Here is a 17,445-nt window from a genome sequence, read left to right on the forward strand (position 1 = left end):
AAGTTGAAAAACTGGAAGTCAAACCATAGTAAGTTGGAGAATATAATCAAAAGTTCCTATGATGCAATAATCAAAAACCTATTTTTAGTAAGTCTAATGCAAAGCAGACAGTGAAGCTTAATATCTTTTGCATTTATGTCAATATTTAGTTACTCTGAAAATATTTCAAAATACATTCTTACAAAAAGGTAAACTAAAGTATTGATAATTCACAGACAACAGAGAATACTCAGAATTTCACTACTCTTATATAGTAGTTAGGGGAGTCTTTTCTATTTTAGAGCTAAGGAAACAGGAGTACAGAAGTAGCTTAACCAATCCCACATAGCTAGCTAGTGACAGAGCTGTGACTAGGATTCAAATCTCTTCACTCAAATGTTTCCGAGTTTGCAAAAAAAAATCCTTTATTTCCTGCTGAGGTTAACAGTCATAATATTTAACATTTAGCAGCCACTGTTAATCTGCCCGGCTATTCTCTTTATTTGCTCAGATACTGGGGACTAGGGAAGGCACTGGAAGCTTGGAGCAGTGGCTTTTGACTAACCAGAGAAATATTTTTAAAGACTGGTAAAGCTGTACCAGTGTTATGGCTGAACGACGCCCAGCTTTCGTGTATGGTTATAGCACTTTGTATGTACCCAGGGAGGGACGAGGCAGGTACATTAAAAAGATTTTAGGTAAAGTACACACACACACACACGTACACACACACACACACACACACACACACACACACACACACCACCCCCCCTTCAGGTCCTCTTTTTTAAAGGTGAAGATAAGATTTTAGCACTGAAATGTTTTCTTTGGTATTCATGATGCCTTACTCAGAGATGCTATTTATCTGGCTGGTGAAGCTGGCAGAGCAAGAGTAAAACTTTTTGGAAGATAATTATCTTGGCAGAATTAGTTACCAGGTTCAAAATGGGTAGACAGAGCCTTGTTTAAATATAGCGAAAGTAACTCAATAAACAGACCTTAGATCCTTTGGAAAAATAAAAAAATTACAAGTTTAAAAATTATTCAGCGGGGGAAATGGGTGACGGTGGTCAAAAGGTACAAACTTCCAGTTATAAGGTGCATATGTTCTGGGGATTTAATGCACAGTATGGTGACTATAGTAAACAATACTGTATTGTGTATTTGAAAGTTGCTAAGATAGCAGATCTTAAAAATTCTCATCATGAAAAAAAATTTTAACTATGTGAGATGATAGGTGTTAACTAATGCTCATCATTTGGCAATATATAATATCAAATCATTGTTGTATACCTTCAACTTATACAATGTTATATGTCAATTATATCTCAATAAATCCAGGGAAAATGTTCATTTCCTAAAATAGTTAATCAACTGACAAATGGATAAACACAATGTGGCATGGAATATTATTCCATACCACGGCATATTATTCAACCACAAAAAGGAATGAAGTACTGACAAATGGGTGAACTTTGAAAACATTTCAAGTGAAAGAAGCCTGTCAAAAAAGAACACTTACTGTATGATCCATTTATATGAAATGTCAAAAACAGGAAAATCCATAGAGACCAAAAGTAGACAAATGGTTGTTAGGGGTTGAAGGGAGGGAGAAATGGGAAGCGACTGCTAATGGGCACAGTGTTTCTTTTTGGGGTGACAAAATGTTCTGAAGTTAAACAGCAGCGATGGTTGCACAACTCTTTGAATATATTAAAAACCGCTGAATAGTACATTTTAAAAGGGTGAATTTTATGGTATATAAATTACATTTTAATAAAGCTTTTTTTTTTTTTCCTGCAGCCTATGCTGTCGCCGGTAACTCATGGGAGCCCGGCTCCAGGTTGAGCTGTTGTTCAGCATCTTAGCTGTAGAGGGCAGTGTCACTGGCCCTCATATGTGGGATCCAAACTGGGGCCCTCTGGCGTCCCAAGCCAGCTCTTAACCAACACGCCACTAGGCCGGCCCAATAAAGCTATTATTAAGACTTCATTTTTACTCATTTTTCTACTGGAGCTTCATTACATTTTAAAAATTAACTTCATTTTGTAGGGCTTTGGTATCCTAAAAAAAAAATTATGCGTGCTCGCTTCGGCAGCATATATACTAAAATTGGAACGATACAGAGAAGATTAGCATGGCCCCTGCGCAAGGATGACACGTGAATTCGTGAAGCGTTCCATATTTTAAAAAAATAATAATTAAAAAAAATTATGCTGCAACTGACGATAAATATTACTCAGTGTAAGGGTGCTAGTGGGACAGATACTTAATAGATGGGTAAATCTGGCAGAGAGGAAGGAAAGGATTTGCCTGGTTTGGAGGAGAGGTGCCTGATTCAGCAGAGCTGAAAGCAGAACCCCAACAAACCTGCTTTATTAAGGTCAACCGCTTCTGCTCACATCAACATTTGTCACTTAAAAGTACTTTAAACATTGAGCAATACAATTATGTCCAGTAGGGCAGCCAGCCAATTAGTTATCATGGCTCTAGTGTGACCAAGACAGAAAAGACATCTGAGAGATGTGAATTTTCTGAGAATATTGTTGGCACTATTAGAGCATTAAAAAAGAAAAAAAAGCAAAGAGCTGATTTTCTCATGCATGGGTTCAATTAGGAGTAGTCTGGAAGTACACAAAGCAGAGATGTGGAGGTTCACAAATCTCCATCAGAATGGAGGAAAATGAAATACAGTTCTTCGATTTGTCACTCAGGTTCCATGCTTTTAAACATGACAAAAACCTTGTTAAACATTTAAGATCTTCCTAGAATGATGGGATGTCAGGAAATAGAAAATAAAACTGAAGAATAAGTGCTTCATCAAGAATAAAAACTCTATACAGTGATCAATTCTGTGCGAATCCCAGTCTCCACCCTCTATCCCAGGAAAGTGATTTCCTAAGGAGGATCTAATATTAATTTATCTAAAACATTTCTGTGCTTCAAATTTAAACAAATTAACAAAGCTTCCTTTAGATAGTATTTATCTATAAAATTAAATTTAGTCAAAGATTTCTTTCTCATGGACCTATATTTCTAACATTCCAATTTAAGCCAAATGTTTGAAATACCTGCCAAGAAAAATAATTATCCTTGAATTTAAAAATCTATTGTACCTCCAGGTGTAATCACCACCACAGGGCTATCCAAGCTTAACTGCAAATTCCCCCTTTCTTCTGATCTCTAACAGAAACAGAGTTTCCATAAAAAGCAAGTTTACCTTGACTGCCAAATAAAGATCTCGTTTGGAGGGCTTTCTGTGCCTGTTTAACTATAGAATCAAATGCCAGGGAGACTCTGAAATCTGTGTTAGTCTTAGCAACTGGACAAATGGGCTCATGTTGATTATTTGGAGAGCAGGTAAAATGGTGGTATTTCTTAGTCCCTTTAAAGGAACTTACATTAAAAATAAGAAACATTTTAATGGTGTTCTAGATACAATTAACTTTCCTTCCTCACTTAAAAATTATGAATTATTTCATATAAGAAAAATTTTGAACTATTTCATATATGCAGGAAATAACAAATACCTTGTACCCCAGAAGAAACAGAAACTATTGAAACAACCTAAGTGTCCACTGACAGAGAAATGAATAAAGAAAATACAGTGTGTGTGTAATAAAGAAGTAAATTCTGCCATTTGCAACAACATGATGGTCCTTGAGGACATTATGCTAGGTGAAATAAGTCAGACAGAAACAGAAAGATGGTATGATCTCACTTATATGTTCAACTAAAGAAAATTTTAAAAATGAAACAGAACAGACTGGTGGTTGCCAGAGGCGGGAGTGGGGGAAAGGGGTGAAGGTCATCAAAAGGTATATAACTTCCAGTTATAAGATAAATAAGTCCTGGGGATGTAATGCACAGCATGATGACTCAGTTAATAATCCTCTACTGTATATTTGAAAGCTGCTAAGAGAGTAGATCTTAAAAGTTCTCAGCACGAGAAAAAAAAAAACTGTGAGGTGATGGATGCTAACTAAATTTACTGTGGTGATCATTTTACAATATATAATAGATCAAATCATTATGTTGTACACCTTAAACTATACAATGTTATATGTCAATTATAGCTCAAAAAACTGGAAAAAAAGAAAAACACTAGTCACTTTGAAGATTCCTGTTAATTTACATTTAGGGTATGGAAGCAAGAAGAAAAATATACAGGAGAGCTTATGAGGCATAAAATACAGTCTGGTCTGTCTCCTACTTACTACAGTAAAACGTTTAGCTAAGAAATTATGCTTCTGCCATCCAAAAATGTCATTTTATCAGACATGCTACACTCAAAGTGTAATTCAGACTGCCACGGGTACAGAAATGTCACAGTCGGATTATGCAAACGGGATCAATCTGTTGAAAATTTGGGCAAGAATTTAAAAATGGAAACTAAGCATCTGTTCTGATCTGGGCTTACACACTTATTTTACTGTACTCACCAAACCCTTCCAGCCATACTCACAGAATGGAAAACCCCAAATAGAAAGGAGGAAACAAAATTCTTAGCAACTTTGCCTGTAATAGGGTCAGTCATGTAGCAGAGCACAACACAGGCCATTTCATGTGCCCGGTTTACAAGATTAGATTTCCTGTTTCCTGTGTGTGCACATGTGGATTTTCTTTGCACAAGTTTTTCAGACAAAAGCCGAAATAAAAACATCCTCTGAACCTTTCTCTGCCTCTCCCAACTCAACACATATTAAGCTAATTGAAGGGTGCATTTATACTCAAACACTGCTCAGGATCGGAGGATAACATGTCAACAATTGAAGTCATAATTTTGATATAAAATGCTGTTTCTGGCATTTCTGATACTGAACAAATGTGCCCAGGAAAAAGAAAAGAGAGATAAGTGGGAAAGGTAATTGATAAATACTGTTGTTCTTTCTTTTTTCTTAAGAATCCTCATCCCACTGCCATCCTTCTCATATGTAAATTTTGAACCTAAACTAATGAAAAAGGCTAAAAATGTATGGCCAAAGACTGAGATCAGGGTTACTGATAATACAATTTAAAGATTATTTTGTTAACTTCTAAACATGTCTAACTCAATTTAACTGCAAAACTCAGAAATTCAGGTGAATGGATATGGAAAACACTAATGTAGTGTATCTCCTAAAAACTACAGAATAAAAATCATCACGCTCATAAGACATCTACAATGCTATATTCAAATTCCACACTTCAGTGAAAACAGTGCTTTAATCATTACCACTTGACTTTTACTTCTACACTGACACTCAGAGGTAAGATTCAAGTCATTTCCTTAATAAATGTTGAACAAATAATTTTCACCAGCTAGTCCCAAATGCCAGACATTGTTAGTCCTGGGAAAGTCTATTAGGGGGAGACAGGCATGTAAATTGGGTCTTTCCTTCTGAGCATGGGAACAAGGATTCCCTTATTCATTAAGTCACATGTGGTTTTCATGGCCTGATGCAGACACTCCAGACAGACAAAGGGTAGGGACGTTCCTCTCTCTCTCTCTCTCCCTTCCTCCCCACCCCATCTTAACTTTTTCTTTTTTCTTTTTTAATATTTCTAATTTCTGTCATCCTTGCAGGCTCTTTTCTGGTCATCTAACTGTGGGATAAAGGATCCTTGGCCTCACAGCTCTTCTCTCTTCCATGGTGAGCTCAACCAGGTTTAAGATTCTGAAAATCTGTCATGAATTTTCAGAGGCTTAGTATATATTAAGCTGTTAAGGGGAATTACAAAACACTACTATTTTTAAAAATCTTATGTTTCCTTCAAGTTGGCTATCTCTTGTTTTGGTTACCACTTCCACATGACAAATTTATTCATGCTACCTTGAATGCCGCACACTCATATCCATCTTTCTGCCTTCACTTGCACTGTTTCCCTAAACTGGGACCAAGGCTCCCTATCTTTTGTAGTCTTGTACATACATTATGGGTTACCTTAAATACCATTTCTTCTGGGAAGACTTCAAAAACTCAGAAGATCAGAAGGATTTTTCTCTTAATCTTATACTGTTTAAATGAACATATCTATACCATCTCTTGCTAATTATTTCGTATTAACCTCCTAGAAAATTCAGTAGAGTCAAATGTAGGTTACATATACTTAATAAATAACTGGGTAATTTAACTCATAAAAATCATCATGAAGAACCTTAAAACCATTAGTATGTCACTGGCTCCCATACTGTTTCACTGCAGTTCTCTCTCCCCTGGTCTGGGTAAGAGATGGGACGGCAATGGCAGTATGTGCACATTGAAAAGGAATGACTACTATGAGCATACTGTACCTTTGGGCCCTTTCCCAGGTGTGGGTTCTACAGTAGTTTTGCTCCATATAAGTATGACTCCACCTGAGTCTCCAGTAATAACATCTCCATTCCCCAAGAATGCTAAACACTGCACAAATTTTGGTTTTTCATATTTCTACAAAGAAACGAGGAGAATTTTTAGTTTTCCCTTTGGCATGATGACTTTATGCTTACTCAACAATTAAAAAATTAAAGATTTATAATGAACTTATAACATTCTGATCCTTACCCCAAAAATTCCCTGTTTTCTTGTTAGTGAATTGCCACTCCAGGTCCAGAAAAAAATGTGAGATTTACCACATGTTATTATGGTATTTGCATCGGTTGGATGGAACTCCACAGCCAAAACAACTTCATTTGTTGTCTGTGGAAAAATGAATAAAGCTTTAGATGAAAGTATATCCTTATTTCCATCAAGTATCAATTACAGTTACCGATAATCAAACACAGGGAAAAATTTTTAGAAAATGCCTTTTGTTCCAAGATCTATTTTCTTGAAAAATTTTAATAACTTTTTATAACGATATTTGATACCTTTATACTATTATATCATCTTTTATGCTATTTATGTATAATAACTCTGCACTAGGAAGACATTTTAGATTATTGTAGTTTCTTGCAGTCAGGGAAAAGTACACTAAAACTATCAAATGCTAGAGCAAAGTACATTTGTCTTAAAGGTACTGCCATTTTGATTTTAAAAAAGTCTTATCTTTCTTTGTACTATTATTATCGATCATGCAATTTATTTAAGAAAATATTACTGATTTAGAGATTCAGCCTCTTAGGCTAAAGCCTTAAAAAGTAGATAGAGAATGGTCACTAATGATTCATGTAGAAATAAAAAACAAAAAGCTTTTATGCTATTTCCTCAAAAAAAAAAACCAACTTAGAAAAGGTAAAAGTTTAAAAAAGACTAGAGGAAAAAAAGAAAACAGGCATGAAAGTCACAAATGAATTACAAGTAGTTTTTCACTGAAATTACTGATGTTTTAAAAACAGTGTATTTCAGGGCCGGCCGAGTGGCGCGATGGTTAAGAACTGGCTTGGGATGCCAGAGGGCCCCGGTTCGGATCCCACATAGGAGGGCCAGTGACACTGCCCTCCACAGCTAAGATGCTGAACAACAGCTCAACCTGGAGCTGGGCTGCCGTGAGTCGCCGGCGACGGCGTGGGCTGCAGTCCCTGTGGCAGTGGATTGCCATGGGCTACCGTGTGTGGCCAGCAGCCAATGTGAGCGGCCAGCAGCCGCAGTGAGCGGCCGTCCAGAAGCCGGCGACTGATCTGCCTCGCCCAGGAAGAGAGCAATGATGGTGCCAACTTGGGCCAGTGAAGCAATGTCCTCCACAACTAGACTGAAGAACAAAACGACAGCAACTTGTCTGTTCCCCTTCCTCCCAATTCCCCAGAGCTGTTATCCCCCAATTCCCCAATAAAAATCTCTAAAAAAAACCAAAAAAAACACTACAAGGATCCTACACTCAGATGCCTTCAAAAAAAAACCACAAAAAACAGTGTATTTCAATATGTTCAGTAAATAACTGAATTCTTACTAAATTGATATTTTAGTAAAGCACCTATTCAAACTTAATAGTGAGGTGAAATCTATATGCTTATAAAGCTGTTTATTGTTCACCTGCAGGGTGATCTTTTTTTTTTTAAGATTTTATTGGGGAATCAAGGAAAGGGCACAGACAAGTTGATGTCCTTTTGTTCTTCGGTCTAGTTGTGGAAGGTATCGCTTCACTGGCCCACGTGGGATCTGAACCCGGGTCCTGCTGCTCAGAGATGGTGCTCCCAAGCCAACTCTTAACCAATGCGCCTCTCGGCCAGCCCTGCAGGGGTGATTTTTAATGTCTTTTTTTAACTTAGCGAATTCCATATGTATGGAAGCATTTTCTCACTGCAAACCAACATGGTAATCTTATGAACAAAATGAGTTAAAGACAAGACGCTTTATATTCTTACACTAATAAAATGACACTTGAAAAAATGGACCTAATAAAAAAATTTTCCAATGGCTCCAATATTTCCGCAAATTTTACATTCCTATTACTAACATTTGGGCTCTGTGGCCTCGTATAGCCACATAAATAAAAGCCTAACAATCTAATCTAAATGCTTTTCCTCTTATCAAGTTATAAAACAAAGAAAAAGGGCAGTATCTCCTCTTGTTACAGTATTCGCCACAATGTTTAGTATGGAACTAAATATAACTAGCCGGTCAAGGCAAATTTTAAACATAATGTGTTAATAACACAGCAAAAATTAGTCATCTCTTTTCTAGGATGATGTTGCTGTTTAAAAACTGAATAGTCCTCAGTTTTCACTTAGACAAAGTCAAGATTACTTGACAGTTGAATCTTATGTCAAACTGATTAATCAAGGGTTATAAAACTAACTACAGGGCCGGCTGAGTGGCACGATGGTTAAGAACTGGCTTGGGACACCAGAGGGCCCCGGTTCAGATCCCACATATGAGGGCCACTGACACTGCCCTCTACAGCTAAGATGCTGAACAACAGCTCAACCTGGAGCTGGGCTCCCGAGAGTCGCCGGCGACGACAGCGTAGGCTGCAGCCCCTGTGGCAGTGGGTTGCCATGGGCTACTGTATGTAGCCAGCAGCCAATGTGAGCGGCCAGCAGCAGCAGTGAACGGCCGTCCAGAAGCCGGCGACTGATCTGCCTCGCCCGGGAAGAGTGCAATGATGGTGCCAACTTGGGCCAGTGAAGCAACGTCCTCCACAACTAGACTGAAGAACAAAAACGACAGCAACTTGTCTGTTCCCCTTCCCCCAATTCCCCCAGAGCTGTTATCCCCCAATTCCCCAATAAAAAAAATCTAAAAAAAAACCCCCAAAAAACTAACTACAAATATTCCCAGTGTGCAAACCTATGGTGCTAGTGATAAGATATTCAAGACATAAATTGAAGTGATCTATGAAATTAAATCACTTTGGGTAAGAATGTAGCCTTATAGGGTATTTTAACTTTTTATTGATGTGTATTATATAAACAGAAAAGTTCACAATTCCCCTATGATCTTTACTAGAGGTTTTCTTTTCCTCTCTAAACATGAATCAATACATTCTCTTTAAATCAGCTTTAGGTGTTTTATAGTCACTTGCACTAGAGAGAGTCTAATACAGACATTTGGGACAGAGTTTGAAGAACCTGCTGGCTGGTTGATGTGAGACGCGCGGAAGGAGTCATGAATGATGCCCAAGTATGTGGCCTGGACGACCAAGTGGAAGCTGGTGTTAATCACTGAGCGGTGAAACTGGCTGAGGGCTAAGAAAGATGATTAGAACAGATGTGGATATGTGGATTTTGACTTGCGGGAATAGAACTTCAAATACAGATGCAAACAGAAAGAAATGTAGGTTTAAATCTGTGAGACAGATCAGGGCTGGAGTTCACTATCTGATGTGGGACAGAGCAGACAGTGACTAAGGCCTAGTGGCAGTATATGGTATCAGCGGAGGACATGAGATATAACTCTGAGGAATACCAGCTTAAGGTCCTGGAAACTATTGTAGATCAAGGAATGGCCAGGAGGAGGAAAACCATTAAAACTTCATCTGGTACTCTTTACTACAAAAGACCAAAATTCATATATTTCACTTCGGTATAACTTCCCTATGAATGCTGGCTGAAAGGCAATCTATATCTTCATTGATGTTTTTTTAAAGTTTGAGGTTTCCTGACATCTTACATTCCTTTCAAGTACAATCAAATCTACTCCATTTGTTTCAAAAGATTAACTTACACTAAAAGAAATAACCTCTTTTCAACCAACAGGCTGAAAGCTTGAAGCTTATACAAAACAAAACTGCTGAGAGCACATGCACACGCAAGCAATTGAAGAGGAATGTGATGTTATTTAAGAGTACAGCAAACATGTCATAGGCTTTTTTTAGCCACCCTGACACTCTGAATCCCTTTGAAAGCCTGTCAGAAGGAGGCCATTTCTGACCCACGTGAACGCAGTTGTAATGCTAACCTTACATTCTTCTCTTACAAATTATAGCCTGATCCATCACACACAGGGATCAACACTATTCTACAGCAACTATAAACTATGCTGTAGCATTTTATGAAATGATCCCACGAACATAATTAAGACCAAAAGTTTCTCATTACATAAGCTTTTCAGTTATGTGTCAGCCGTACTCCTAGGGTTGAAATTTTCCTTTAATTTTTAAAACTTTAAAGATTGAATGAAATAATACATTTTCTTAAAGGAGAAGCAGCCAAGTAGAATATTCAGTCTTAATTTTGAGTTACACACCCACCTACTTTGACATTTCAGTAGCACAATGTGTCTGAAATAACACTGAAATTGGCTGAAGTTGCTTGACTATTTTTAAGAATGCCATAAGAATGGTATTCTGGCATCCTTAATATCATAAAGATGACAAATCAATAAATCTGATGAATTTGGTCAGTTGATGTGCTCTTGCAAATTAAGGATGTGCAATCTACTTCCAAGTATCTGAAAAACAATGTATACTAAAATATAATGCTCAATTAAAAATATTTTTTGATTTACCTTTATTTCTGCTCCTTTTAATTTTTTCTGCCAATCCCACACAGTAAGCATATGCTCATTGGAGTCATCAATAACACATAAATGAACACCTGAATCCTAAAGAAAAGTCAATTAAAGGCATTTTAAAAATCTCAGATAAGGCCGATTTTCTAAGAAATGCCGTATTATTAAAACTGCCAACATTAAGATGATCCCAAATCCTTTAAACACATGGTTCCTTGAAATATAATGAATAAACTACTAAAACTGTACTTTCTTCAGAAATGTAATATTCTTTTCAAGAAATATTTTCTATGTTTAATTTGTTCCCCTAGGTTGATTTCCATTTGCCCTTTTGCCACTTCTATCATTCAGAGGTAGCAGATAATCCATTTTGCAGAAACTCCAGTCCCTCCTGCCTCTTACGCTTCCCTCTTGCCTTCCTGTATCTAAAGTATATTCCCTTGAGGGATGAAATGTACATAATTTCATAATTTGGCACCTGACTAAATTTTGAAAGTTTGATGGAACAAACTAAAATTAATGGCTATTTTAAAGTTTGCCAATTTCAGTTTTCCATGATATACCTGGTTTATGTTAATATGAATAAACATGATAAATGAAAACATAACTAAATTCCTTTCTATTTTTCCAAAACCATTTTCATTCACATAATTTAAATTTCCCAGTTTAAGAAAGAAAACTGGGGGTGATATTTAAAAATTGGTTTTCTTCCCTAGTAGGATTTGCAGTATATGCCTTATGTGTCTGTTGACTTGGAAATACTGTGATGAAGAAAGAGGAGAGGTACTGAGAGAGAGCAGAGCTTACTTTACTCTTCTCTTTAACTTTCTTTTAGCCTGTATTGAAATGATTACCTAAACTAGGAAAATAAGTTAGAACATGAGGCAATCCAAGTCTTAACACTGTAACAGCAGTATCAACAAAATGACAACAGTTCCTGCAACAGAGAGTTTGGGAGGTTGGGGTGGGGGTTGGTAATATAATTATTTCCTTTTCTAAATGCCTTTCTCTCAATTCCTGACCCATTTGACCACCAACATTCAGTGCCTTCAAGTTAGCAAAATTCCTATATCCACCCAAATTCACCTTTCTGCTCTAAAAATGTCCCTTCCTCCTTCATGGGCCACAAATCTCCCATACTCGAGAATGCAGCCACTGATAGCTAGGAACTGAAGAGATAACATGAATACGTCAATACCACATTTCCCCATGTATAAGACGCTCTCATGTATAAGACGCACCTTAATTTTGGGGCCCAAAATTTGAAAAAAAATGTATTAAAGTTATTGAACTAAAGTTTTATTCATCATAAAATTCATACAACTCCTCATCACTGTCAAAACTCCCAAACATTAGCTACAACCACTGTATAAGACACACCCAGTTTTTAGACCCCAAATTTTTTGGAAAAGGGTATGTCTTATACATGGGGAAATACAGTATATTTTAAAGTGTGAATGAGGCCCAATAAAATCTGGAGGGATATTTAAATTAAAATTATGAAGCCTAAAATGTAGAAGGTCTCCTGTATACGCTGTAATAATTATATATAATTTAAGAACAAATAGGATGTTTAAAAGAGTAACATCCTGTTTGATTTTGCCCTCAGAGTAACACCTCAAGGATTAGGTAAAATTGCTAGACACTGAATTTTAAACTCACGCTGTTATCAATTGAAAACCCAGGTAATTCATGATTTTAGTGAAAACAAAGGTCTGATTGTTTCTTTTGCTCCAACATGATTCTAAGAAAAGACAGTATTTGTTCAGAATAGACTAAGTTTCATGTCTGTGAATTTTCTAAATAAAACTGATCTCCATTATTCAAGCTGAACAAAAGCACATCTTATTGTTTGTTTCAGTTTTACTATGCTATGTATGTATTCCTATAACCATTTCCTGCTACTACACTGAAATCCTATTTCAGAGCAGAATAAAATTAAGTATAATTAAGTATAATATCCTGGATCCTATCTAAACCAAAGTACTTTCGTACTTAGGCTAAAATGCTGGCCATTGTTAAGCAACAGCTAACATCTTAGTTTTCCGTTCCGATTGATCACTTTCTATGAACACATACCCATAAAACTGAGCATAGCTTCTTTTCTGCTTCTTTGTGCAGCTTGCTCACTCCTTTAAAATTTGTTACTTACCGCTTTTGAAAAATCCAGGCATCCTACTCCACGCTCAAAAGTTCCCAGTCCAATAATTTGCAGTGTGGATAGACTAACTGAATCCCACACTCTGACATGGGGTTGCAGAGGCTGCAAAAACAAGGGGAAAAACACAAGTTATCAGGACTAACTGCTCTGTAGGTGGATGCAAACAAATACCATGACAACAAGGAAGTGTTTGCTGTCTTTAAAAAGTAATAGGGATGAATAAATATCTAATAAAAAATAACTACTACATTTAGACATGCCCCCAAAGAATCTCGAGCAGGTATTTTCTTCTCAGACCATGAAAATAAGGAAATAACAACAGTGATAATAATAGTAGCAGCAGATGATTTGAGTATTTACTAAGTGCCACATACTATTCTAAGGACATCACAGGTATTAATTCATTTAATCATCATAATCCTCTGAGCTATGCAGTATTGTAATCACCATTTGGCAGATGAGGAAACTGAGACACAGAGATTTAAATAACTGCCCAAAGTTATAAAGCTATTAAAAGCTGGAGTCAGGATTCTAACCTAGGCAAATGTGCTCTTGATATCCTGCTTTTAACATTACCTTTATTCCTGGGAACGTAATACTTCTTAAAAATCAGGGTTCAATAAATTGCTAAGCAAAGTCCTTAAAACAAATCTGGAACTGGAAGAGGTCTTAGAAGTCACTTAATATAACCCCTCCAACTCTTTTTCATCAAAGAAACTGAAGCCAGATAATGTAATGAGTATAGTCATATATTGCTAATCAGTTATCATTAATATTCACTATTGATTCTTACAAATAAGGAATTTGTTATGTAAGCCTATTTAATAATATTGAAGAGTAACTGAAAATTTTTAAGTGTTACCAGTTCTACTCATATATAAAATCAAGGGGTTCATCAATTTAGGGAAATTGCACACATTGATAAGTTATTCTATGTTAAAAAAACAACAACAAATAGTAACAAAGTTATCAGTTCTCCCATTTTTACAAGTAAATAGTTTCCTTTGGGAGAACACTTGTTTTTTTTTCTTTTTTTAGGAGAAAGAATATTTAAGTAGTATGGTTCTCTTTTGTTTTTGGACTCTTCTTACATTCTAATATTTTCTCCTATTTATATTAGAAATCTCCTAGTAGTTAAATCTTAGAAGAATAAAATGAGATGTGGTAAAAATCACCACCAATTCCATTCTAACAGTAATGTCACTAGGTATAGAAGGCATAAAACCACACCACTCACCCTTCCATCTTTATCCACTCCAGCAATCTGTCCAGTTGCAATCCTAATTTTGTCAGGATGTATAGCAAGGCTGAAAAGCAGTAATAACAACAATTTTAAATACAGGTAATATGAAACAGCAGAAATATGCCTTAGTGTAAGCATTTTTCAAACAAATAGATTTTGTAATCGTTAAAAAAAAAAATCTCACTGTGGCCCATTTCTTTTCTTTAGCAAATCAAATAAACATCAGGTATTGAAGGATTTCTTTTCTAAGTTTTCAGCTGTACTTCTTTCTTTCTTAAACTCAACAGACAAATTAATGGAACACTAAATTTGAAGACAATAGTTATTCACAATTGTGGCATGACAAATTAAACTGCTTTCATTTGTACAAGTTTCTTTCTAGTCCTGCACCTCTGGTTCACATACATATTCACATGGCATTATTATAGTGAAGATGCGGTATTTATTGTGTAATTTAATCTATTAAAACATAAGCATTTTTCCATTTTGCTACCTAATCCTTATGCATATCACTGGCTTAACAGCTCCTCTATCATTTCTACTTTCTACAAAGGAACACAACAGTGGACATCTTCACACTTAGGGCTTTCAACCTTGTGATCAGTTCTTAATGCCCAACTCTTACAGGTCAAACTTGGGGCAAGGGACTTTTAAGTACAAATTAAACGTAGGACAGCACATATGCCTACATTTTTCATGATAAACGTATGAGTGACTAGCAAAAATGTTTAAAAGATGTCTTCATGTCCATATCTAGAATCTTTCCACATCTTGCAGCCATGGGGCAAGCTCAACTAAGAATATAAATTTGTTTGTTCTTGTTATATATTGCTTTCCAGAGAGTAGAATCAATTTAAATTGTCACAAGAAAAATGTTTTAAGTTTCACTACAATTTCCCGATTACGAATTATACCTTTTTAAATGCCCTGACAATTTGATTGGTATAAATGGTATCTTGTTTTAATTTGATTACTAAGGAGGCTAAAGTTACCAATATGTTTCTTTATTTCCTCTTACTTAAATAGCTTATGTCCTTTATTAAGATCAACTATATTAAAAGTAACTAAAAATCTAACACATTAATATTTTACCGTAAGTAATTCAGATCTTTTAAAATATGTTTTAAAAAGTAAAATTTCTGGATTAGGTAATACATTTGCATGGTTTAATTATCAAAAGCTATAAAAAGATATGAGAAAAGTCTCTTTGCTACCCTGCTCCATCTGCTAAAATCTCATCTACCTACCTCTACTATCCCCACACTCCCTACAACCCAACCAGATAATCACTATAATCAGTTTCTTCTTATTAATAATTCTGGAAAAAACTTACATATGTGGAGGCCAAGATACATACTTATTTTCCAGTTACTTTTTACAAATGGTAAAATACTATGCACATCTTCCTGCTCTTTAAGCTTTGTGCTTAGGAGTATATATTATTAAGGATCTTTCCATATTAACACACAAAGAGCTTCCTCATTCTTTCTTTATAGCTGCATGGTAACCTATGGGTACACTACAATTTCACTAATGCCAACTAAAAGCCATTTAGGCTGTTTCCAATCTTTATTACCACAAACAATGATGTAATAAATCTGTACATATATTATTCTTCCAGTATAAAATGTAGTATTTTAATCATCTCTAAAAGTTTAACACTATCTATATAATATTCTAATAGTCATTTTTTTTGTGATAAAGATATAGTTGCCAAAATAGTACTGACATAGAGAAGCTTTTAAATGTTAGAAAATAATGAATTTCAGTAATAAATGATTGAACTTAACTAAGTAGCAGCAAAATTAACTGAATAATTTAAAACCATTTAAAAGGAGTTCTCACATTTTTAGTTTGACACCCTAGGGGATACTTACGATCCTTATTCAGCCATGATTTCTTTCTCTCAAAATGAAAAGCCTCAAGCCCAAAATTTATCTGCATAGACTAAAGTCTCAGTGAGTACTCAGAACCAATAATCACTCTCAGATCTCTGTAAAAGTCTAGTGTGCTCCATATATATTTGATACTGCAGGCCAGAAGAAAAGGACCATAAAAGATCTGAGAAAGCAGAAGAGGTCCCAATCGTAATTTAAAGGTCACAGTGTTCTATGACTGCTGATACCATAGCAACCATTTTGGAGGTCTGTAAGTCCTTTTTCTTTTAAAAATGTATTCTACAGAATGACCATAATATCCTGAAATTCTGAGGTCTCCACAAGAAATCATTTCCAATAAAACCAAATTAAAACAAAAAAGTGAGAGCATGAAATAAAAAAAAGAACAATGTTAAATGATACCAACCATTTCACACAGTCTGTGTGACCCAGGTAGTGTCGCTGAGTTCTCTCCTCATAATTAAATAGTACTACTACTGATGCTATGAAATAAACTATTTCCCCGGTAGGAAGAAGGTAAACATTAGCTCGACAGTCCTTTCCTCGATAACCATATCTTAAAAGAAAGAGTCAAGGTTTTTAATAAACATAATTTTCAAGGCGTTAAATTAACAATTTTTTCAAGGATATTTAAGGAAATCAGAAAGGTATAATGTAAATAGGACGAGACTGGAACTAGAAAACTCATGTCCTGTCTTTATCTCTTGTATAACCCCGAGTCTTTTTAATGTGCTTAAATCTTAGTTTCCTGATTCAACAAACAAATACGTATTGAGTTCCTGATGTGTCGGGCAAAGAGCAGAACATACAAACAAATGTGGGGCCTGTGCTTCCGGAGCTTCTGTTCTGGCTAAGACAACAGAAATAAACATCAAATGTATCACTAGAAATTGTGGAAAGAAAAAGAACAGGATGCCAGAAGAAGGATTAAAGGAGAACCTAATTTAAATGGAAAGAGAGGGATCAAAAGAAGGGCTACCTGAGAAAGTGGCATTACACTTGACCTAAATGATGAACGAGAGATAGCCAGACACAGTCTGGTAGGCAGAGTGTCTTAAAAAGTTGTAGGGAGTTACAGAATTGGTGAGATTTCCCAAGCTAATTTCTGCCAAAGGAGGGAAGATTCAAGGGGTGAGGGAAGAGGATGCAGGAAAATGGAGGCAGAAAGCAGTTCACACTCTTAGCTCCCTTCTACTGCACTGTGCGTTTCTTGGAGGTTCTAAAAGGGAGAATTTCTGAGTGAAATTAGGAGAGCTCCATTTTATGTAGTCATTTTTTTAAAAAAGGTCTGGCTGAGAACTGAAGTTAATTCTG

General features: G+C 35.9%; 1 protein-coding gene across 7 annotated transcripts in view; it reads right to left on the minus strand.

The window, feature by feature from the left end:
• The window catches only part of EML4 (EMAP like 4), a 143,616-nt gene that overhangs the window by 31,586 nt on the left and 94,585 nt on the right, over positions 1–17,445 (minus strand). For all 7 annotated transcript variants that reach the window (XM_019647946.1, XM_019647943.1, XM_019647942.1 and 4 more), the window contains 6 exons: positions 16,538–16,687; positions 14,228–14,297; positions 12,982–13,092; positions 10,827–10,922; positions 6,504–6,638; positions 6,254–6,389 (listed from right to left, as the gene is read on the minus strand). In XM_019647946.1, the coding sequence (XP_019503491.1) occupies positions 6,254–6,389; positions 6,504–6,638; positions 10,827–10,922; positions 12,982–13,092; positions 14,228–14,297; positions 16,538–16,687 (698 nt within the window). The remainder of the gene's footprint in view (positions 1–6,253; positions 6,390–6,503; positions 6,639–10,826; positions 10,923–12,981; positions 13,093–14,227; positions 14,298–16,537; positions 16,688–17,445) is intronic.

The sequence above is a fragment of the Hipposideros armiger genome, unplaced genomic scaffold (genome assembly GCF_001890085.2).
Source record: "Hipposideros armiger isolate ML-2016 unplaced genomic scaffold, ASM189008v1 scaffold_118, whole genome shotgun sequence".
NCBI lineage: Eukaryota > Metazoa > Chordata > Mammalia > Chiroptera > Hipposideridae > Hipposideros > Hipposideros armiger.